This window comes from Microtus oregoni, unplaced genomic scaffold, assembly GCF_018167655.1.
Source record: "Microtus oregoni isolate MIOR12 unplaced genomic scaffold, Mior012 000025F_ref0000491, whole genome shotgun sequence".
Lineage (NCBI taxonomy): Eukaryota > Metazoa > Chordata > Mammalia > Rodentia > Cricetidae > Microtus > Microtus oregoni.
The window spans coordinates 22,550,894-22,570,831 of NW_024543084.1; the positions used below are offsets into that span (position 1 = coordinate 22,550,894).

At 40.5% G+C, this 19,938-nt stretch overlaps 1 protein-coding gene across 9 annotated transcripts in view; it reads left to right on the plus strand.

Annotated features, from left to right (window-relative positions):
- Positions 1-19,938, plus strand: part of Dennd1a (DENN domain containing 1A) — a 543,784-nt gene that overhangs the window by 363,573 nt on the left and 160,273 nt on the right. For 8 of the 9 annotated variants that reach the window (XM_041675232.1, XM_041675224.1, XM_041675227.1 and 5 more), the window contains one exon: positions 4,992-5,093. The exons of the other annotated variant lie outside the window; for it this stretch is intronic. In XM_041675232.1, coding sequence (XP_041531166.1) covers positions 4,992-5,093 — 102 coding nt within the window. The remainder of the gene's footprint in view (positions 1-4,991; positions 5,094-19,938) is intronic. 9 annotated transcript variants of the gene reach the window in all.

Genomic DNA, 19,938 nt, shown 5'->3' on the forward strand with positions numbered 1-19,938 from the left:
CTCTTCAATTTCTTTCTGCAAAGACTTAAAGTTCTTGTCAAATAGATCTTTCACTTCCTTGGTTAGAGTTACCCCAAGATATTTTATGCTATTTGTGGCTATCGTGAAAGGTGATGCTTCTCTGATTTCCCTCTCTGCTTCCTTATCCTTAGTGTATAGGAAGGCAACTGATTTTTTGGAGTTGATCTTGTATCCTGCCACATTACTAAAGGTGTTTATCAGCTGTAGGAGTTCTTTGGTAGAGTTTTTGGGGTCGCTTATGTATACTATCATATTGTCTGCAAATAACAAAAGCTTAACTTCTTCCTTCCCAATACGAATCCCCTTGATCCCCTTATGTTGTCTTATTGCTAGAACTTCAAGCACTATATTGAAGAGGTATGGAGAGAGTGGACATCCTTGTTGTGTTCCTGAGTTTAGTGGAATGGCTTTGAGTTTTTCTCCGTTTAATTTAATGTTAGCTGTCGGCTTGCTGTAAATAGCTTTTATTATATTTAGGTATGACCCTTGTATCCCTAATCTCTCCAAGACTTTTATCATAAAGGGGTGTTGAATTTTGTCAAATGCTTTTTCAGCATCTAATGAAATGATCATATGGTTTTTTTCTTTCAGTTTATTTATATGGTGGATTACATTGATAGATTTGCGTATGTTCAACCACCCTGCATCTCTGGGATGAAGCCTACTTGATCATAATGGATAATTTTTCTAATGTGTTCTTGGATTCGGTTTGCCAGTATTTTATTGAGAATTTTTGCGTCGATATTCATGAGTGAGATAGGCCTGTAATTCTCTTTCTTGGTTGGGTCTTTGTGTGGTTTTGGTATCAGGGTAACTGTAGCTTCATAAAAGGAATTTGGCAATGCCTCTTCTGTTTCTATATTGTGAAATACATTAAGGAGTATAGGTATTAGTTCTTCTTGGAAGTTCTGGTAGAATTCTGCATTGAAACCATCTGGTCCTGGGCTTTTTTTCGAAGGGAGATTTTTGATAACCGTTTCTAATTCTTCACGACTAACAGGTCTATTTAGATCATTCGCCTGGTCTTGGTTTAGCTTTGGTATATGGTACTTATTTAAAAAAAATGTCCGTTTCTTTTGTATTTTCCAGTTTTGTGGCATACAGGCTTTTGTAGTAAGATCTAATGATTCTCTGAATTTCCTCTGTGTCTGTGGTTATGTCCCCCTTTTCATTTCTGATCTTATTTATTTGCGTGTTCTCTCTCTGTCGTTTAATCAGTTTGGATAGGGGTTTGTCGATCTTGTTGATTTTCTCCAAGAACCAACTTTTTGTTTCATTGAATCTTTGGACTGTTTTCTGTGTTTCTATTTTGTTGATTTCCGCCCTCAGTTTGATTATTTCCAGTCTTCTACTTCTCCTGGGCGTGTCTGCTTCTTTTTTTTCTAGAGCTTTCAGAATGTCCCCAATGTATGCATTCTCCATTTTCTTTAAGTGGGCACTTAGTGCTATGAAGCTTCCACTTAGCACGGCTTTCATCGTGTCCCAAAGGTTTGAGTATGTTGTCTCTTTATTTTCATTAAATTCAAGAAAAACTTTAATTTCTTAATTTCTTCCTTGACCCAGGTGTGGTTCAGTAGTTGACTGTTCAGTTTCCATGAGTTTGTCGGCTTTCTGTGGGTAGTATTTTTGATGCCTTCTAATTTTAATCCATGGTGATCAGATAAGACACAGGTGGACACTGATATTTTTTTGTATCTGTGGAGGTTTCCTTTGTTTCTGAGTATGTGGTCAATTTTCGAGAAGGTTCCATGAGCTGCAGAGAAGAAGGTATATTCTTTCCTATTTGGGTGGAATGTTCTATAGATGTCTGTTAAATCCATTTGCTTCATTACCTCCAGTAATTCTCTTAATTCTCTATTAGGTTTCTGTCTGATTGACCTGTCCCTTGGAGAGAGAGGTGTGTTGAAGTCTCCTACTACTAGTGTGTGTGGTTTGATGTCTGCCTTGAGTTCTAGTAATATTTCTTTTACATAAGTGGGTGCTTTTATATTAGGGGCGTAGGTATTCAGGATTGAGACGTCATCCTGATGAATTGTTCCTGTTATGAGTATAAAGTGTCCATCTTGATCTCTTCTGATTGATTTTAGTTTGAAGTCAGTTTTGTTAGAAATTAGTATGGCCACACCTGCTTTTTTCTTAGGACCGTTTGGTTGAAACACCTTTTCCCAACCCTTTACTCTGAGTAGATGTCTGTCTTTGTGGTTGAGATGTGTTTCTAGCAAACAGCAGACTGTTGGATCCTGTTTTCGTATCCAATCTCTTAGCCTGTGCCTTTTTATAGGTGAATTGAGCCCATTAATATTAAGTGATATTAATGACCAGTGGTTGTTTACTCGGGTTATTCTTATTGTTTTTGGTAGTGGAGTTTGTGTGTCTCCCTTCTTTGAGATGTGCTGGTGAAGGGTCGCTAGATGCCTGAGTTATTGTAGGCAGTATTGGCAATGTTGGATTCCTTGGGTTGCGATTTTCCTTCTATTACTCTCTGTAGGGCTGGATTTGTGGCTACATATTGTTTAAATTTGTTCTTATCCTGGAATGTCTTGTTTTCTCCATTGATAGTGAACGATAGCTTGGCTGGGTATAGTTGTTTGGGTTTGCATCCATGGTCTCTTAGCTTCTGCAGTACATCTATCCAGGACCTTCTGGCTTTCATGGTTTCCATAGAGAAGTCAGGTGTAAGTCTGATCGGTTTACCTTTATAAGTTACTTGCCCTTTTTCCTTTGCAGCTCTTAATATTCTTTTTTTAACCTGTATATTTTGTGTTTTGATTATTATATGGCGAGGAGATGTTTTTCTTTGATCCAGTCTGTTTGGTGTTCTGTATGCTTCTTGAATATTTAAATGAATATCTTTCTTTATGTTGGGAAAGTTTTCTTCCATAATTTTGTTAAAAATATTTTCTGGGCCTTTGAGCTGTGACTCTTCTCCTTCTTCTATTCCTATTATTCTTAGGTTTGGTCTTTTTATTTTGTACCATATTTCCTGAATGTTTTGTGTTGAGAATTTGTTGGCTTTGCTGTTTTCTTTGATCTGTGTGTTTATTTTCTCTATGGTGTCCTCAGAATCTGAGATTCTTTCTTCTATCTCTTGTATTCTATTGATTATGCTTGTTTCTGTAGACTCTGCTCGTTGACGTAGATTTTCCATAACCTCAGTTTGTGTTTTCTTCCTTGCCTTCATTTCAGTTTTTAATTCTTGAACTGTTTCCATTACCTGTTTGATCGTTTTTTCTTTGTTTCCCAGTGTATCATGTACATATTTACTCATTTCTTCAAACTTTTTGTTATACTTCTCATCCATTTCTATAAGGGCATTTTTTACATGTTGTTTAAGGGACTCTATTGCTTTCATAAAGTCAATTTTTTCCACTTCTTCTGTGTTAGGGTATTCAAATATTTCTGTTGTAAGATCTTTGGGTTCTGGTGTTTTCATGTTGCTTTTCAGATTATTGGGTGAATTCTTGCCTTGGCGCCTGCCCATCTCTTCCTATTGATCCTATCTAATGGGTCTTTTAAAACCGCATCAGGTTTCCCTGCTGGCCAAGGGTTACGCTTACCAAATGCCCTCGCCCAGTTTCCTGGTTCCTGCCACAGGCCAAGAACCCTCTCACCCCTCCAAAGGGTCTTCAGGATCAGGACCAGGCTCCCCGTTTGCCAGTGACCTCGCCAACCAAATCTTTGATTTAATTGTAATGGGGCGATCTGCTCTCGTTATTGCGCGTCCGTCCCCGCTGCTTGCGTCTGCCGCCACTCCGCGCCGGTCCCCGCCGCTTGTGTCTGCCTCCGCGCAGGTCCCCCAAAGCCTATTCCTGATTGCAGCGCCTCTCCACCGCGACTGCACGCCACGCCTCTCCGCCGCAACTCAAGAAATTGTCTTAAAGGGCTAAAGCATTAGAAAGGTTGAGAACCACTGGACCAGAGGAACTCGTAGGAAGTGAGGAGCACATCTATTTGGGATTCACAGATGAAGCCCTTCAGTTATATATGTCACCTTGAACAAGCTTCATCACTTCATGGAGCCTCCATTTCTTATCTCTGAAACTGGTGGTGGCATCATACTTTCTAGTTCCTGGTGGAAAAGAAAACACCAGTGGGGCAGACTATTATGAGCTCTGAAATATATGTGGCCTTAGTGGAAGAGATGATTGTGATTGGCCTTCATGTAAGTTCCTTGTGGTACATCCAAGTATTTAAACTGTAGGGTACAGCAAGGCTGCTGAATCTTGAAGGCCACTCTGAGTCTGTGTGCTCCTCTGCAAATAGGGCTTGTACAGTTCTGCCTGGTGCTCAGCAGTTATGTTAGTGTCAATACCTTCTCAATTGCACCCAGCCTGCAAATAAAGCTGTAGTTAATGGAATGATGGGTTTCAGAAGAGAAAGGAAACGCATTAGTCAAGAGTCTTGTTGGAACTCTCTAGTACTCCACCAATGGAAAGCATTTAGTAGATCTTACAAGATGATTCATAAGTTCGGGGTTTGTCCCCTGCCCCCTGGAAACATCAGTATTTGAAGTTAGAGACTCTTACTTGGAAAGATTCGAGGAATCTGTTTCCTGGCATGTTCTTATTAACTGTTAAAGAGGCTCTGACCAGCATAGGCCATCCTCCTGCCTCAGAGATTCTTGAAATGTTTATTTAGGTATCATGATCTGTCCTAGAAGCTAGGGTGAGAATGTCAGACAATGTCTTCAACATCATATATATGTAGATATATAGATATAAACAAAATGATAAAGTTTCATTTTCCTAGCTCCTTGGTGTGTTGCATAGTTTCTGTGAAATGCTCTCAATGTGATTTGGAGAGTGATCATGTGACAGTTAAATGAGCAGTAGAGGTGAGCCATGTATCTCTGGGACTGTAGCAGAGTAAACCTTTATCCAGGGGTGCTATTCTTCCCTAAAGAAGGCCGAGTGTAAGTAACTTGTCCACTGATGATAGTTCCAGTGACTCTGGATTTTCTTTACTTGCAGAAGGTCAGAAACATGGCCCTAGAAGATGTCGTGATCTTGAACGTGGACACTAACACCCTGGAAACCCCTTTTGATGACCTCCAGAGCCTCCCAAATGATGTGGTGGGTAACGTGTGTGAGTTCAGTCTCCTGAGTGCTTCGCTGTGAAGTGGGGAGACAGTGTGGTACAGGGCCTAGTATGCTGCAGGGTAATGGTGGTAGACACTGTTCAAAGATGCTACCAAAAAAGTCCTTACAACATATATTTCCTGAAGATGGCAAATTGCAAGATGCCTTCTGAGTGAAATGAAATAAGTGGCTGTTAAGGAAGAAAAGTAACTTGGGTTAATTATTTTCTCTCTCTGACCTCAGTTTCTGACTTTGAAAAAGAATTGCAAGGAAGGTGCTTAGGGCTCTTATGGCCGATGTGGAAACAGCCATCTGACCCTTGACTACATGCTTACGTGTTGCCAATGTTCCACAGATGGTACACACATTAAAATAACAAGTTTCATGTAAGTAGGGGGACATTTATATCCTCCAGGTCTTAATATTCTCAGCGTAGGCAAGTGGGGCTCCTCTGTATGCTGGCCACAGTGGCAATTTCCAGCTTTGGGCCTTCAGCTCATTCAGGATTGCAGAGTTGGGTGCAGTGGCCACAGAGCTACTTAATGCAGAGGAAGTCATAGATAGGATTCTGTAATGTTACCTGAGCTTTAGAGCCTCACAGGTGAAAACCCTGTCCTGCTCAATGTTTCTGCACTTTGCACCGGCTGTTCTTGTTGTGGTGGGCTGCGGACTGCTATCCCACCGCTCAGCTCCCGGCCACCGGCTAGCTTTACTCAAAATAATTACATGGAAACTGTATTCTTTTAAACACTGCTTGGCCCATTAGCTCTAGCCTCTTACTGGCTAATTCTCACATCGTAATTAACCCGTTTCTAATAATCTGTGTAGCACCACAAGGTGTTAGCTTACCAGGAAGATTTTAACCTGCATCCATCTCAGAGAGGAGAGCTATGGTGACTATCTGACTTAGCTTCTTTGTCCCAGCATTCTGTTCTGTCTACTCCATCTACCTAATTTTCTGTCCTATTAAAGGGCCAAGGCAGTTTCTTTATTAACCAATAGACAGATGACCCTCCTCCATCATATTCTCAGTGTATCAGTGTGTCCACAGTTGACCTGACAGTATCTTTTACCAGAGCTCCTGAAAGAAACCTCTTTTTAAGCGTTTTCCCAGTCCACATCTTCCTAGACATAACCTAATCCAGGCCCTTATTTCCAGTCCTGAGGATAGGGGCTAAGAATGTAGCTCAGTTGGTAAAGAGCTTGCTGACTATAAGTAGAGCCCTGGGTTCAATACCCAGCACCACATAAACTAGAAGTGGTGAAATATGCCTGTAATCCCAGGAGGGTAGGGAGGATCAGAAGCTCAAAACATCTTCAACTACATAGCGGGTTTGAAGCTAGCCTAGACTGCATAAGACCATATGGTTAAGGGAGAGGATTAATGATTTTTTTTAAATATTTTTTAATTATAAGAGGGAGATCTGGTAAGCACAGTTTAAGGGGAAAATAGTGATGGGCAAGACTATCATGCCAGGGGTACCTTTTGAGCAAAAGAACTACAGAAATATATAACAGACCTGTTATACACCAATCTGCCCTTGTGTGAAGGGGATGATGCCCAGTGAGATATGCAAGATGAGAGCTCAAGTGGGCCTGGCCGTCTTCAGACTCTGAGCATCAAGAGCAAGTCATTGTGGCACTCTCTGGGGACAATCACTTGTACCCTTGGGGGGCCAAGACTTAGTCCTGTCTAACTCAGCTCTTCAAAATATGTTTTTCTTCTCTTCCAAACAAAGTGAGAAAAGCAGGCAGCAGGTGACAGTCACAGGCAAAGGAGAGGAGCAGGGTGCGGGTGACAGTCACAGAGAAAGGATTCATCACACTGAACACAATTTTAAAAGTAATGTGAGTCTTTGCTTATGTGTGTGCATAAATTTCATTAAACAGTTTTAAACAAGCCTGTTTCTAAAGCCTTCAAAGGATCGACCTGACTTCCCAGAAATTTAGCTTCCTGAAAATAGGGGAAAATTTTAATCTCATGTCAAAATGAACTTTTACCCTACTTAAGAAAGAACAACAAGATCCAGCCTTCAACAACGTAACACCAGTGTCAGCATAACTTACTTGTCTATTTAGTCATTCTTCTACTTTTAGTTTTTTAATAATTTTTTTGAGATTATAAAATATATATATCATTCCTCCCCTCTCCTTTTCTCCCTCCATCCCCTTTTATATATCTGCCCTGTTTTAATTCAAATTTGTTTTTCTTCCATTGGGGTGTGTGTTGTGTACACTAAATTTATAACACATCCTGCTTGTTCTGTATACTGTTTCTTGTATGGAATTTTTCAGGACTGGCCATTTGGTATTGAGAGTCAGTGTGTTCTGGCTAGAGGAAGACTATTTCTCTCTCTCTCAGCATTCCTTAGTTGCCTGTAATTCTTTGTCTAGATTTAAGACCTTATGAGATTTCTCCCTTCCAATTAAGCATATCTTATTGGTGTCATTTTTATTCAAGTCATGTTTAGACAGCCATGTTGGTGAGGCTTCGTGGGTGTAGCTTCTCTGATATTTCTAGGAGACATAGTCTCACAGCAAACTCTCTGGTCCTCTGGCTCTACAATCTTCATACGCTGTCTTCTGTGATGAACCCTGAGTCTCGGGAGTTGTGTTGTAGATGTATCAATTGGAACTGGGCTCCATAACTCCACAGTTTGATTGGTTATAGTTTTCTATAAGGTCTCTGTGTGTTACAAAGACTCTTTGATGAGGGATGAGAACTACAGTTGTCTGTTGGTATAAGTATAAATATTTATAGTGAGGTTAGAGAGTATACTGTGTTAGGAAAGTGGCAGTTGTAGGTTCTCTACCATTCATGACTTCATTAGCCACAGGCACCTGACTGGGTTACTTATATTTTCTAATACAGTATCTTGCTACACAGCCAGGCAGATCTTGAGTTCTGGCAGTACAATCATGCACCAGCAAGCAAACTGTTTTAAAAGTACAAGATACATTGAGAATCAGAAATGCCCTTGTAACAAGAAGAAAATTAGTATAAACATAAAAGGTAAATAAGCTTGAAGGCATAACCATAAAAATTCATGTAAAGTAGATGGGAGCAAAGGTGAGACATTAACAAAACCTTAGTGACCACCCCATATCTCAGTCTCAAGAGAGCTAACATATGTGCAGTTGGAGTCCTTGAAAGTGGGGAAGACAGAAATACTTTATAGTCAGTTTTCAGAAGTTTTGATGGAAGTGAAAACCTAAGAGCTCTGAGAAGTTCAGTGAGTGTGGGGGTTTGTATTAAACATCCCTCGTAAATCTCGGCATTTGAATCCTTAGTCCCTAGTGGACGGCTCTTTGAGAGGATTAGGTGTGGCCTTGCTGGAGGAAGTATGTCATTTGGGACAGGTTTTAAAACTCTCGTGCCTCCTGCTTGTGGATCAAGATGTGGACTCTCAGCTGCTGCCACCATTCCTCTACTCCTCCACCAATGACTTCTAGTTCTCCAGAACGTATACCCATTTATAACAGCAACAAGTGTCACTAAGACACTAAGCCTGGTACAAACACTAGACTGAACAGTAAGTACCCACACAGTGGTACATCATGATGACCTCTCAGATCCAGTGATAAGAGACAACTTTAAGTTGTCTACAAGAGAGGGGGAAAGTTTATAAGAAAAAGAAGTCATTCCAGCAGGCTTCTTGTCAGGAACTGTGTCAGCCAGAACATAGTGGGATATTCTTTTAAGTTATGAAAGACAAGTTTTCAATCTAAGCACTCTTTATCTACCAAAAATGTGTTTTCAAAGATAAAAACAAACTTTTTAAAACATTTTTACAGATTAAGAAAAAAGTAAAAGAAATACTTGTCAGCAGATCTGAGCTATGTCAAAAGAAGCTCTTGGGGTGGAGCAGAGAGTGGGTAGTAACATAATGGAGCATCTATGACAAAGGCGTGAAGACAGCCAGAAACAGTAAATGCATAGGTTAATGTAAAATCTTCTCATTTTTAATTTTTATGAATATAACCAAGTACTCAAGTAAAAATAATAACAATATATTATGTATTGTTGTATAAACAGAAGTAAAATATATGACAGCAGGTTCACAAAACATAGCATGCTTCATTGGTTTTTCTGTTCTATAGAAATGTTGAAATGTCTGTAATGTTGTTGACTGTGGACAGTATCAAATCGGTGGCGCACGACTTTAATCCCAGCACTCGGGAGGCAGAGGCAGGCGGATCTCTGTGAGTTCAAGACCAGCCTGGTCTACAGAGCTAGTTCCAGGACAGGCTCCAAAGCCACAGAGAAACCTTGTCTCAAAAAACTAAAAAAAATAAATAAATAAAAAATCAAATCAAAGATGGATAAATATTGTTGACTCAGAAACCACCAGAGGAGAAAGAAGACAGGGCCATACAGCTAGCCAAGCAGTGCTGAATGTGAGTGTTTTCCAGGAGGAGTAAAAGAAGCACATACAGCCAGGTGGCGGCAGTGCACACCTTTTTAGTCCCAGCACTCAGGAGGCAGAGGCAGGCAGATAGATCTCTGAGTTTGGAGTCTAGCCTGGTTCCAGGATCTACAGAGTGAGTTCCAGGACAGCCAGGGCTACACAGAGAAACCCTGTCTTGAAGAACCAAAAACAGAAGGAGGAAGAAGAAGGAAGAAGAGGAAAGAAAAAGAAGCAGTAATACACACAAAACAAACAAAAGCAAAACAACATGCCTGGGTCCATGGAGTTGGGTGTGTGGGCAAGTCCTCTAAGCATGAGTATATGAAATATACTCCAGATTGGAGGCACATTACACATCCAAATACCCCAATAAGTAGTTAATTACTTCTGTATACTACCTATAAAAATTTCACTGTATGTATGTGGTATGTATATTTGTTTGTACATATGTTTGTTGTATGTGCATGCACATGGAGGCCAGTTGAGTATCTTTTCTCAGTGACTTTTTTTTAAAGACCTTTTTAAATGTGTGTGAGTGTTTACCTGTATGTATGTCTATATAATTGTGTGCTACAGTTCTCAAAGAGGCCATATTGGATCCCCTGGAACTAGAGTTATGGACAGTTGTAAGTTACCATGTGAGTGCTAGGAATCAAATCCAGATCCTCTGGAAGAGCAGCCAGTGCTTTTAACTGCTGAACCCTCTCTCTAGCCCCCACCTAATTTTTTTTGAGACAGGGCTGTCACTGAACCTGAAGCTCACTAAGTGAGCTAGACGAGCTGGCTAGTGAGCTCCAGAGAGTCACTAGTCTCTGCCACAGTTCCTGGACTGCAGTTACAGATGTCTGTTGTCATATGTGACTTTACTTTAATCATGCTTGCTTATGGAGCCATTTCCCCAGCCACTTGAATTTCTCTTTACATATACAGGTTAAGATTAAAGAGTGAAAGAATGGGGCTGGAAGAGATAGTGTAGCAGCTGAGAGAGCTTGAGAGAGCCCGCAGCCCAGTCATGAAGGCCAGAGTTTGGATCTTGGTGGTATTATTTCATTTGTATTTTAAACATAAAGCTTGCCTGAAGATCTGAGAGTAAAACAGCCACACTGGTCATCCATACAGACCAGGCAGCGGTGGCACACACCTTTAATCGCAGTAGCCACACTGGTTAGCCATAAGGCCGGGAGATGGTGCATGTCTTTGATCCCAGCACTATAATCCAGAGAGGAATATAAGATGGGAGGAGGAAGGATCGCCATTTCGGTCTGAGGTAGAGATAAGAGTCAGTGACTGGTTGCTTTGCTTTTCTGATCTCCAGGTTGAACTCGTGGATGTCTGTCTCTGAGTTTTTATTGTTTTGCTACAGATCACAGCATCATCACCCACACCAGGTGTTTCACTAACACCTGTAACTGCAGCTCCAAGGGACCCAGTGCCCTCTTCCGGCCTTTGTGGGTACCCCTACACTTAAATGTATATATACATCCAGACAGACATGCCGCATCAATAAAATAAAAAATCCTTAAGTAGCCGGGCGGTGGTGGCTCATGCCTTTAATCCCAGCACTTGGGGGGCAGAGGCAGGCGGATCTCTGTGAGTACAAGGCCAGCCTGGTCTACAAGAGCTAGTTCCAGGACAGGCTCCAAAGCTACAGAGAAACCCTGTTTTGAAAAACCAAAAAAAAAAAAAAATCTTTAAGTAAAAAATGAAAAACATATACCATGTAGTCACTAATCAAAAGAGCGTTGCTGAAAAGAGACCAGTCTTCCATACAGAGGAAAGTAAAAGACTATCTAATGTTGTAATAGGAGCAGCGGGGCTGTTTCCTGCCACCCGGCTAGCTTTACCCCCGAAATAATTACACAGAAACTGTATTCTTTTAAACACCGCTTGGCCCATTATATCTTTTCTCAGCTAACTCTCACGCCTGGACTAGCCCATTTCTAATAATGTGTGTAGCCCACGAGGTGGCTTACCAGAGGAAGTGAGCTCAGAGACGCCATGCTCCTCTCTCCCGGGCAGACGCACGCGATGAAACAAGCCACCAGGTCAGACATGCTAAATCTTTCCCCGTAAGACCGATGCTACACAATTTATTAGAGATGGGTTGATCAGGATATCAAAATTAGCCAGTAAGGGCTAGAGCTAATGGGCCAAACAATGTTTAAAAAAAATACAATGTCCGTGTAATTATTTCGGGGCATAAGATAGCAGGCGGCCAGGATGCTGGGGACGCAGCCCCGCTGCTCCTATTACTACAATCTAACAATGCTCTTCTTTCTAGAAGGTTGTTTTTGAGCGATTTCCTTCTAAAAAATAGTTTGCCCAAAGGTAAATAAGGTAAATGTGACATGAAAGCAAAGGGAGAGCTATTGAGGGGAGAAATGGACCCAGCTAGGCCATCAGTAAAAAGGATAAAAACAGTACATGAAAATGTCATCATGAAACTGATGTGCTATATACAAACCTAAATTAATTAAAAATAGGGTTTGTAAAGAAAACGATAGTAAGCTTCATGGAGAAACACCCAGGCTTCAGGTTTAGTTTAACATCACAGTGGTTTTATGTGATTGTCATGTGACCCAATGTAATGTGATGGAAAAGATTCTTCATATCTGGTGCTCTTTCCAAAATATATTCTAATTTTGAAAAAAAATATATATACATATTCAAGTTTTGGAACATTCTACAAGATACCTGTTTAGCATGTGCCAGTCCCATAAAAGACAAAGGTTGCGAAGCAGTCTTTGTTCAGCAGAGACAGAAGCTTGGCAGTGAAGTGCAGGGTAGAACCTAAGATGGAAAGGCACAGTGGGGCTGAGAGTGCAGCTGGAGCGTGCACTAGCACTGGGCTCCTACTCTGGACGAACTCCAGTGCCAGTATGGGAAATCTCGGGGAGTTGGTGACACCAGCGCTGGGCTCCTACTCTGGACGAACTCCAGTGCCAGTATGGGAAATCTCGGGGAGTTGGTGACACCAGCGCTGGGCTCCTACTCTGGAGGAACTCCAGTGCCAGTATGGGAAATCTCGGGGAGCTGGTGACACCAGCGCTGGGCTCCTACTCTGGACGAACTCCAGTGCCAGTATGGGAAATCTCGGGGAGCTGGTGACACAGACATGGTGCGTGTACTATTTCCACAACTTCGTGTAATCTGCAGAAGTCCAAAATAAATGCTTACTTTTTAAAAAGAGAAACAAAATAAAGTAATTAGGACTATATTAATGCCTATAATTTTAGCAATTTAGATAAAATGCACAAATCCCTTCAAATACATAAATCCAGAAAGTGACTCAAGAAGAAAGGATGTAAATGTTACTATTCTGTTTAAAAACAAGTTGTATTTGTGATTAAAACTTTTGAAGACAAATATAATTATACATAAAGTTTTTCAAAGCATTGAGGTAAAAGAAATAACTCCAATTTTATTTCATGAAGTCAGCATTACCCAAAGATTAAAACAAAACAAAAAATTTATCAATGAAACTATAGACTGACATGCCTTATAAATAAAAATGTGAAATTATGAACAAAATATTAACAAACTGAATCTAATAAAAGATAAAGCACAGTGATCAAGTCAATACAAATTGGAAATCAGTTTGAGTAATTTACTCAGTCAAAAAGCTAGAAGAGAAAACTAGACTAAGAGAGCTGCAAAAGCACATGTATTTTAAGAATCACTCAGGACCCATTCATATAAAAGCTCTTAAAAACTGGGAAACCTCATGGCAAGAGGACCATCCAGGAAGGACTACTCACATCATGCCTGGTGGGAAAGATGGAGATTCAAACCAGATAATTAGGACAATAAACAGAAGAAGGCAAGGGGAGGAGGGAGAGAATTTCTGAAGATTGGGAAAGTAAGTAGAACCTGAAGGGATGATTCATTTGGCAAAGTGCCCAGTGTCCAAGTGTGAGGACCTGAGTTTGATCTCCAGCACCCATGTTAAAATCCCATGGACCAGTGAGTGCATCTTAACCCCAAAGCTGAGGGAGGGCTAGAGCCAGGCGCATTAGAGCACATTGGCTGGCCAGTCTAGTTGAATGAGCCCCAGATTCAATAAGAGACCATGGCTTAAAAGAAATAATATCCAGAGTAATTAAGGAAGACATTGAGTATCAAGCCTACACATAGAAACAATGAAGTAAGTAAACTTGTTGTTACTCAGACAACATGATCCTGTATATGGAAAATATTAAGGAGCATCAAAAATGGATTTAGCAAGAACACAAGAAAATATCAATGTACAAAATTCAAATATATTCTTATATACTTGAAATGAGCAATTGAAAATGAGATTTTTAAGATAGCATGCAAAATACAAAATATATTTAACAACAATAAAAAATGTATGCTGCAAACTAAAGAACATTTGAGAAAAATTTTTTTGAAAGACCTAAGTAAATGAAGAGATATTCCATGTTTTGGATTGGAGGACTCAATATTTTTATGCAATATTTTTAAGATGTTAATTCGCCTAAATTGATCTATAGATTCAATATAATCCCAACCCAAATTCCAGATGGCTTTTTTTTTGAAAACTTGACAAGCTAATTCTAAAACGTATATATGTGAATATGCTAAAGAACTAGACTAGCCAAGACAGTATTGAAAAAGAAAGCTAAAGCTGTAAGACTTTTATTACCTGACTTTGAGACTTAGAACAAAATGACATAACAAAGACAGTGTAGATGAACACCTCATAGACTCAGGAAGAACTCAGAATGAGACCTTCCCATGAACAGGGGCTTGGTCTTGTCTGGGTTCTCTCTCCCCAAAATAAATGTGCTGAATCAACTGGATGTCATTGTGGAGAAAAGGAACCTTGACTCTCACCTCATGTAATTGGTAGCACAAAACAGATTAAGCATCAAAACAGAGGTGAGACTACAAAAGAAGTAGAAGAAAACATGAGAGAATCTAAATGAATGTGAGGTAAGCAAAGATTTATTAGCTAGGTTACAAAAGGCAAGCATCATAAAAGAAAAAATCATGAAGTAGATCTCAATATGGTAAATACTTACCTCCTGTAAACACAGGCATTTAATAAAGAGACAAATTTAAGGCATAGAAAATATTCTCAGTGGTTCTATCTTTAAAGGAAGGAGGATTTGCTCAAACGCAATTGCTGCCAAACCTAACAACCTAAGTTTGTCCAGAGATCTGCATGGTGGAAAGAGAAAACTGGTTCCTGCAAATTGTCCTCTAACCTCATCCATCCATTGTGACACATGTGCAACCCCTCTGCTCCAACACGCATATAAAATAAATAATGTAATTTAAAATTCTAAAGAAAAGGATGCGGTCCAAAATATGTAAAGAAACACTAAGACTCAGTAATTTGAGAGCACAATAATTAAAGTATGCAAAAGAAGAGCATCAGGAAGATATTCATGTAGCCAACAAGCACATGAAATGATATTTAGCATCATTAGGTGGAGGGTACAAATTAATGCCACTGTGATGGATGATTAGGTACCATTTGTATACTAAAATAAAAAGTTATAACCCTTCATCTTATACATATGTTTTCTCTATGACCAAACACACTGCTAAGTATCTATCAGAGCAAATGAAAACTTGTATACATGCATACAAATGAGTGGATACTTTCAGCAGCTTTGTTTATAATCACCCAATTTTCAAGAAGATCCCCATGTCCTTCATCAGACAAACATATAACCAAGTATATATGTTCATAAACTGGAACCCTACTCAGTAATCAAAAGAAACTACTGATTTTTCCAACAAAATAGATATCACCCATACTTCATAATTAGTGCAAGGATCTACTAGTAAGACATTTTGATATAGACACAGGTAGAGGTAGACATCAGATTGTCTATATGAATATATAGGAATTCTATAGAAAATATGAAGGGGATGGAGTTCTGCATCTTGATTTTTATGGTGGACACGTGAATATTTGTGTCTTTAAAAACTATAAATCTAGGAGCTGGGACCTAGCTCAGTTGGTAAAGTACTTGTCACTCAAGCATGAGAACCTGAGTGCAGCCCTTAGAACTTACTTTAAAAGCTCACACTTGGAAGCCCAGCAATGGAGAGATGTGGAAGAAAGGGTCTCTGAGGCTCACTACCCATCCAGTATAGCCTGATGAGCAAGCCCCAGGTCCCAGAGAGATGCTATTAGAAAACAAGGTGGTCCAGAGGTAGTAGTAGAGGTGGACATTTGTGAATTCTGGGGGCCAGCCAGAGCTACTCAGTGAGACTCTGCCTCATTAAGCACACATAATCACACAACAACAAAAAAGACTTCTGAGGAACAACACTCTAGGTTGATGGCTGTCTTAGACTCAAAGTGCATGTACACACACATGCACACAAATTCTAGAACTATTCACTGAAAGTAATGAGCTGTAACATGTATATCACACCTCAGTAAGGCTAACTTTAAGGACTGACACCACAAGTATATTTTTAATTATTTTTTAGGTTTAATTTTATTTATATGGGGATTGCATCAAACACATGCAGTGCCTTCAAAGGCCAGTAAAGGGCGTTGAATACCCTAGAACTGCAGTTACACACAGGTGTGAACCACCATGTGGATGTTAGGAACCAAACATAGGTCCTCTCCAAGAAAAGCCAGTGCTCTTAACCACTGAGCCATCTTCCCAGGCCTGGCACCAGAAGTATTATCTGAGGACTTGCCTGGAACTGTTATTACAGCTCATGGGTATAGGAAATGGCATAGCCACTTAGGAAATCAGTTAATGGTTTTCTAGGAAGTTAACACAGATCTACTACAATACCAGGAGGCTCCATTCCTAGGTGCTCATCTAAGAGAAGGAAAAGCAAGCATTCAGTGGGCTTTTTAATGAGTGTGAATGACAGAGCTGCTCCTGGCACACAGTAACTGACTGCAGCCTAAATGTGGGGTTTACATAAAGTGTTGTAGCCTTTATTTCTTTATCACCAAATCACAGACTTACTCAGTATTCATAAAACATGTGAATGACTCTTAAATGTCAGTGTGAGAGAAAAGAAACCATAGTCAAGAAGATAAGCATTATTTCATTCATGAATATTGGACAAGAGAGAGCAATGGCCTAGAGAAGGCGGCCTGGGTAGAAATCCTCCTGGGTCTCTGGTTGTGTGAGGAAGTAGCCTGTCCCTGATCTTGGTGAGGTGCATAAACTGTCAAGACTCATCAGACTACCCTTCCAAAATGCACACATTCTCTTATCCTGAGTTTTGACTTGGTACAGTTAAAGAAAAGAGGTTTTAGAAAGTAATTTAGAAAGGGTTCCAGTACTGAGCTTTGGACCAGCTGAGTCCTTGTGGTTTATGAAATTGAGCAAAGGATACCTTTGATTTCTATAGCTGCTGTGACCATTTACTTGAGTTGATAAATGTGGCTCTTTTACCCTTCTATATAATAAAGGGAGCAGAGGGCGGCGTGGTTAATGCCTCCTACTTTGCTAGTTTCTATGAAACCTGCAGTATGCTCCTGTTTCATTGAAAATATTGCTTCGGTTCCTGGCTGTAAACTTGAGTGGTGAAATAGAACAAGAATATTCCATTCTTACTGATCTAAAATCAGCTTACAGGCTTCATGTTCATCTCAAGCCTTCTTAGAGTCTCTTAATACCATGTTCCTCCAAAAGCCACAATTCCCCAGTCCCTGGAGATGTGCTGAGAGCTCCGTTCTGTGGATGATACCAGCCATGCACATACAACAACACCTTGTATCACAGTAGTGAAGGATTAGAGCCTCCTCCAGATCTGATCCCTAGGCTATATTTGCATGTATTAGTACTGTCTTATGGATTGTTTACTGATTTGGCAGCAGGTTTTACGATGAAGATGCCACTCTTCTCCATGAGGTCACAGGCTAGTTGGTATGAGCTAGTGGATAGCTGGATGGCTTGTTTTATCCCTACTTCTCCAGTTACAACCTACTCTCACGTTGTCAGTGATGACGTACTCCAACACACAAGTACCACTCCCTGATTCATAGGCCTATGATGGTGTCTCATTTTTCTATGTGTGAAGTTAAAAGGCCACATAGAACTCTTTTGAGTCCAGTCTGCTGACCTCTCCTGCCTCATCTCTTGTCACCCTCCTACCCCCCTTCATTTTATACCAGCAGTTTGCCTCTGTCCATGGGAGCCCCAGGCATGTCTAGTCAAATAAATCTGTGGCCACTTTAGGAATGGACATTGTCATCCTTTATTTGTTCAGCCAAAGGTTTTTGGATGTATACTCAGTGTGTTGGGGACACCGGTAGCTAAAAACAAATAAGAAGTGGTCATCATCCTGCCAGCAAAAGGTGAGGTTAACTGGAAGATGGGACTGAGTGCTGGAGCTATCCATGTGCAAGATAAGATGGGGAAGGGCATCACAGTCTAACACAGCCAGAAGAGACATGCGAGAAGGACCAAAGGTGAGACCAAGAAGTAGAGGAAGGACCAGAGTAGGTGTGGTCAAAAGCACAAATTTGGACTTCAAATGGGGGCAGTGGGAAATGAGCTTAAAAAAAAAAAGCCAGTGGTTTGCCATGTTCCACGCTATGATGTATCCCATTGGTAAGGGAATCCTACTTTTCACTGTTTCTCAACTTCCCAAAATCTGGCCAAAGCTTCCCTCTGTCCCACATCAACAAATATATGACTTGAGTGTGGGGGATAGTTGCATGAATGGTGTCACCTCTGACCAGCATACACTCCTTCAACCCTTCTGATTTTAAGGAATTGTCTTTGTTCTACACTGGGCGACTGCCCACCACCAGTGGCCACTCCATTTGTACATTCCAAGCAGGAAGCAAAGGAGCATCATGACCTAGCGCACGTTGGCCAGAGTGTGTGTGTGTATGATTTGTAGACAATCGAGGACTTTATGGGCTTCATTAAAGACGCCTGGGCAGGAGCACTGTGGGACATCAGAAGAGCCCTCAGCAGTAAACCACAACTCCGAGCTTTGGAATGCCATAAATGTTTAAGAGACTTCCTTCCTTTCATTACTGAATTTTACTTCACTTTTATACCAGTAAAGAGTTGTGCTTTATTGGTTGAAATTTCTTGATTCCGCTTTCCCCAGGTCTGTTTAAAGCTACATTTTATCTTTGAGGATGTTTGGCTCACCATGGAGGAAGTGCTGCCAGCAAATTCAATTAACTGGCAGAGCTCACAGATATTGTACATGGATTTCTTTTTTTTTCCTCCTTTTTCACAACTGCTACATAAACACAGCTGGGTTTAATATTTGTTGTAACAAAGATTTAACGTGAATCATTTTACTCCGGGTAACTAATGCTTGGAATGCTGGTTCCTCAGCTTGCTTTGTAATCCTATTCGTTTCCTTACTTGTGCTATCTAGATAATGAAGTGTGCTCCTCCAGGTCTCTGCCCTGCCTTAAAACTGCTTAATATTTGGCCGTTCCCACTAGAGAGCAGATGCTTTTCTTTGCAAGAATTGAATTTCTGTCAGCTCTTTTATGCATCATGTGTTTGGAACTGTAAGTGGATCAAGTTGTTCATCACAGCAGGGACACTGTGAAGCACTTCTATTACATGCACTTCCCACCCCCACCCCACTTCCTGTTTTCTTCCCTCCCCTGAGGAGGTAGAGATGCCCAGATCCCCTTGGGAGATAGCTCACTCTGTGCTGATACACCCATGTGATCCACCATAAATCCGGCCTGACTGCCTTCCTGAGCATGGAAATCTATATCCCTTCAGCTCTGTCTTGTTGCTGAAACAAACTCTGTTATTATCTTGGTAAACACCAAGCACTTCATTAATTCCCAAATACATATTGAGTTTGGCTCACTAAATAAAATCACGAAGCCCAGCATCATGAATGACATTCCAGTAATTGATACCCTAGAAAATGTTCATTGTGAACCCATTATTCTTTTTTGATGCTAAAATTGGGTAATTTGGGCTTTGGAGTTGGACTAATACAGAAGAAAACCACTATCTGTTAGGCACCTGCTGTGTGCCAGGCACTGTTCTAGGGGCTTTGATAGTCTTGATGTTTGATCAGTGTAACAATTTAAAAAAAAAGAAAGAAAGAAAAGAAAAAAGAGAAAAGCACTTTTTAGGGATGTTCCTGCCGTGATAATGCTCATCCTTGGGTCTGAACTCAGCTCGCTTGTAGTGAACTGAGACATGCTCTTAGTAGGTGTCATTTAGTTTGCAGTTACCGTTTGTGGCACATTCACTGGTCTCCAGAGATATGCTGATGTAGTACAGTCCTTACAGTGAACTGGTAAAACAGACTTTGCCTTTGAAGAAAGTCATCCTGTCTTCTGACAAACATTTGTAGTCAACTGAGGTCTTTTTCTAAGGACTTTTCATTAGGGTTGGATAGTAGTGATGAGAAATCTTAGTCCTCCTTTGCTTTTGTTTCCTAGTCTGTTTGTTGTTAATGTTGGTAGTTTTAAAAAGTGATAGAGGTTATGTTGT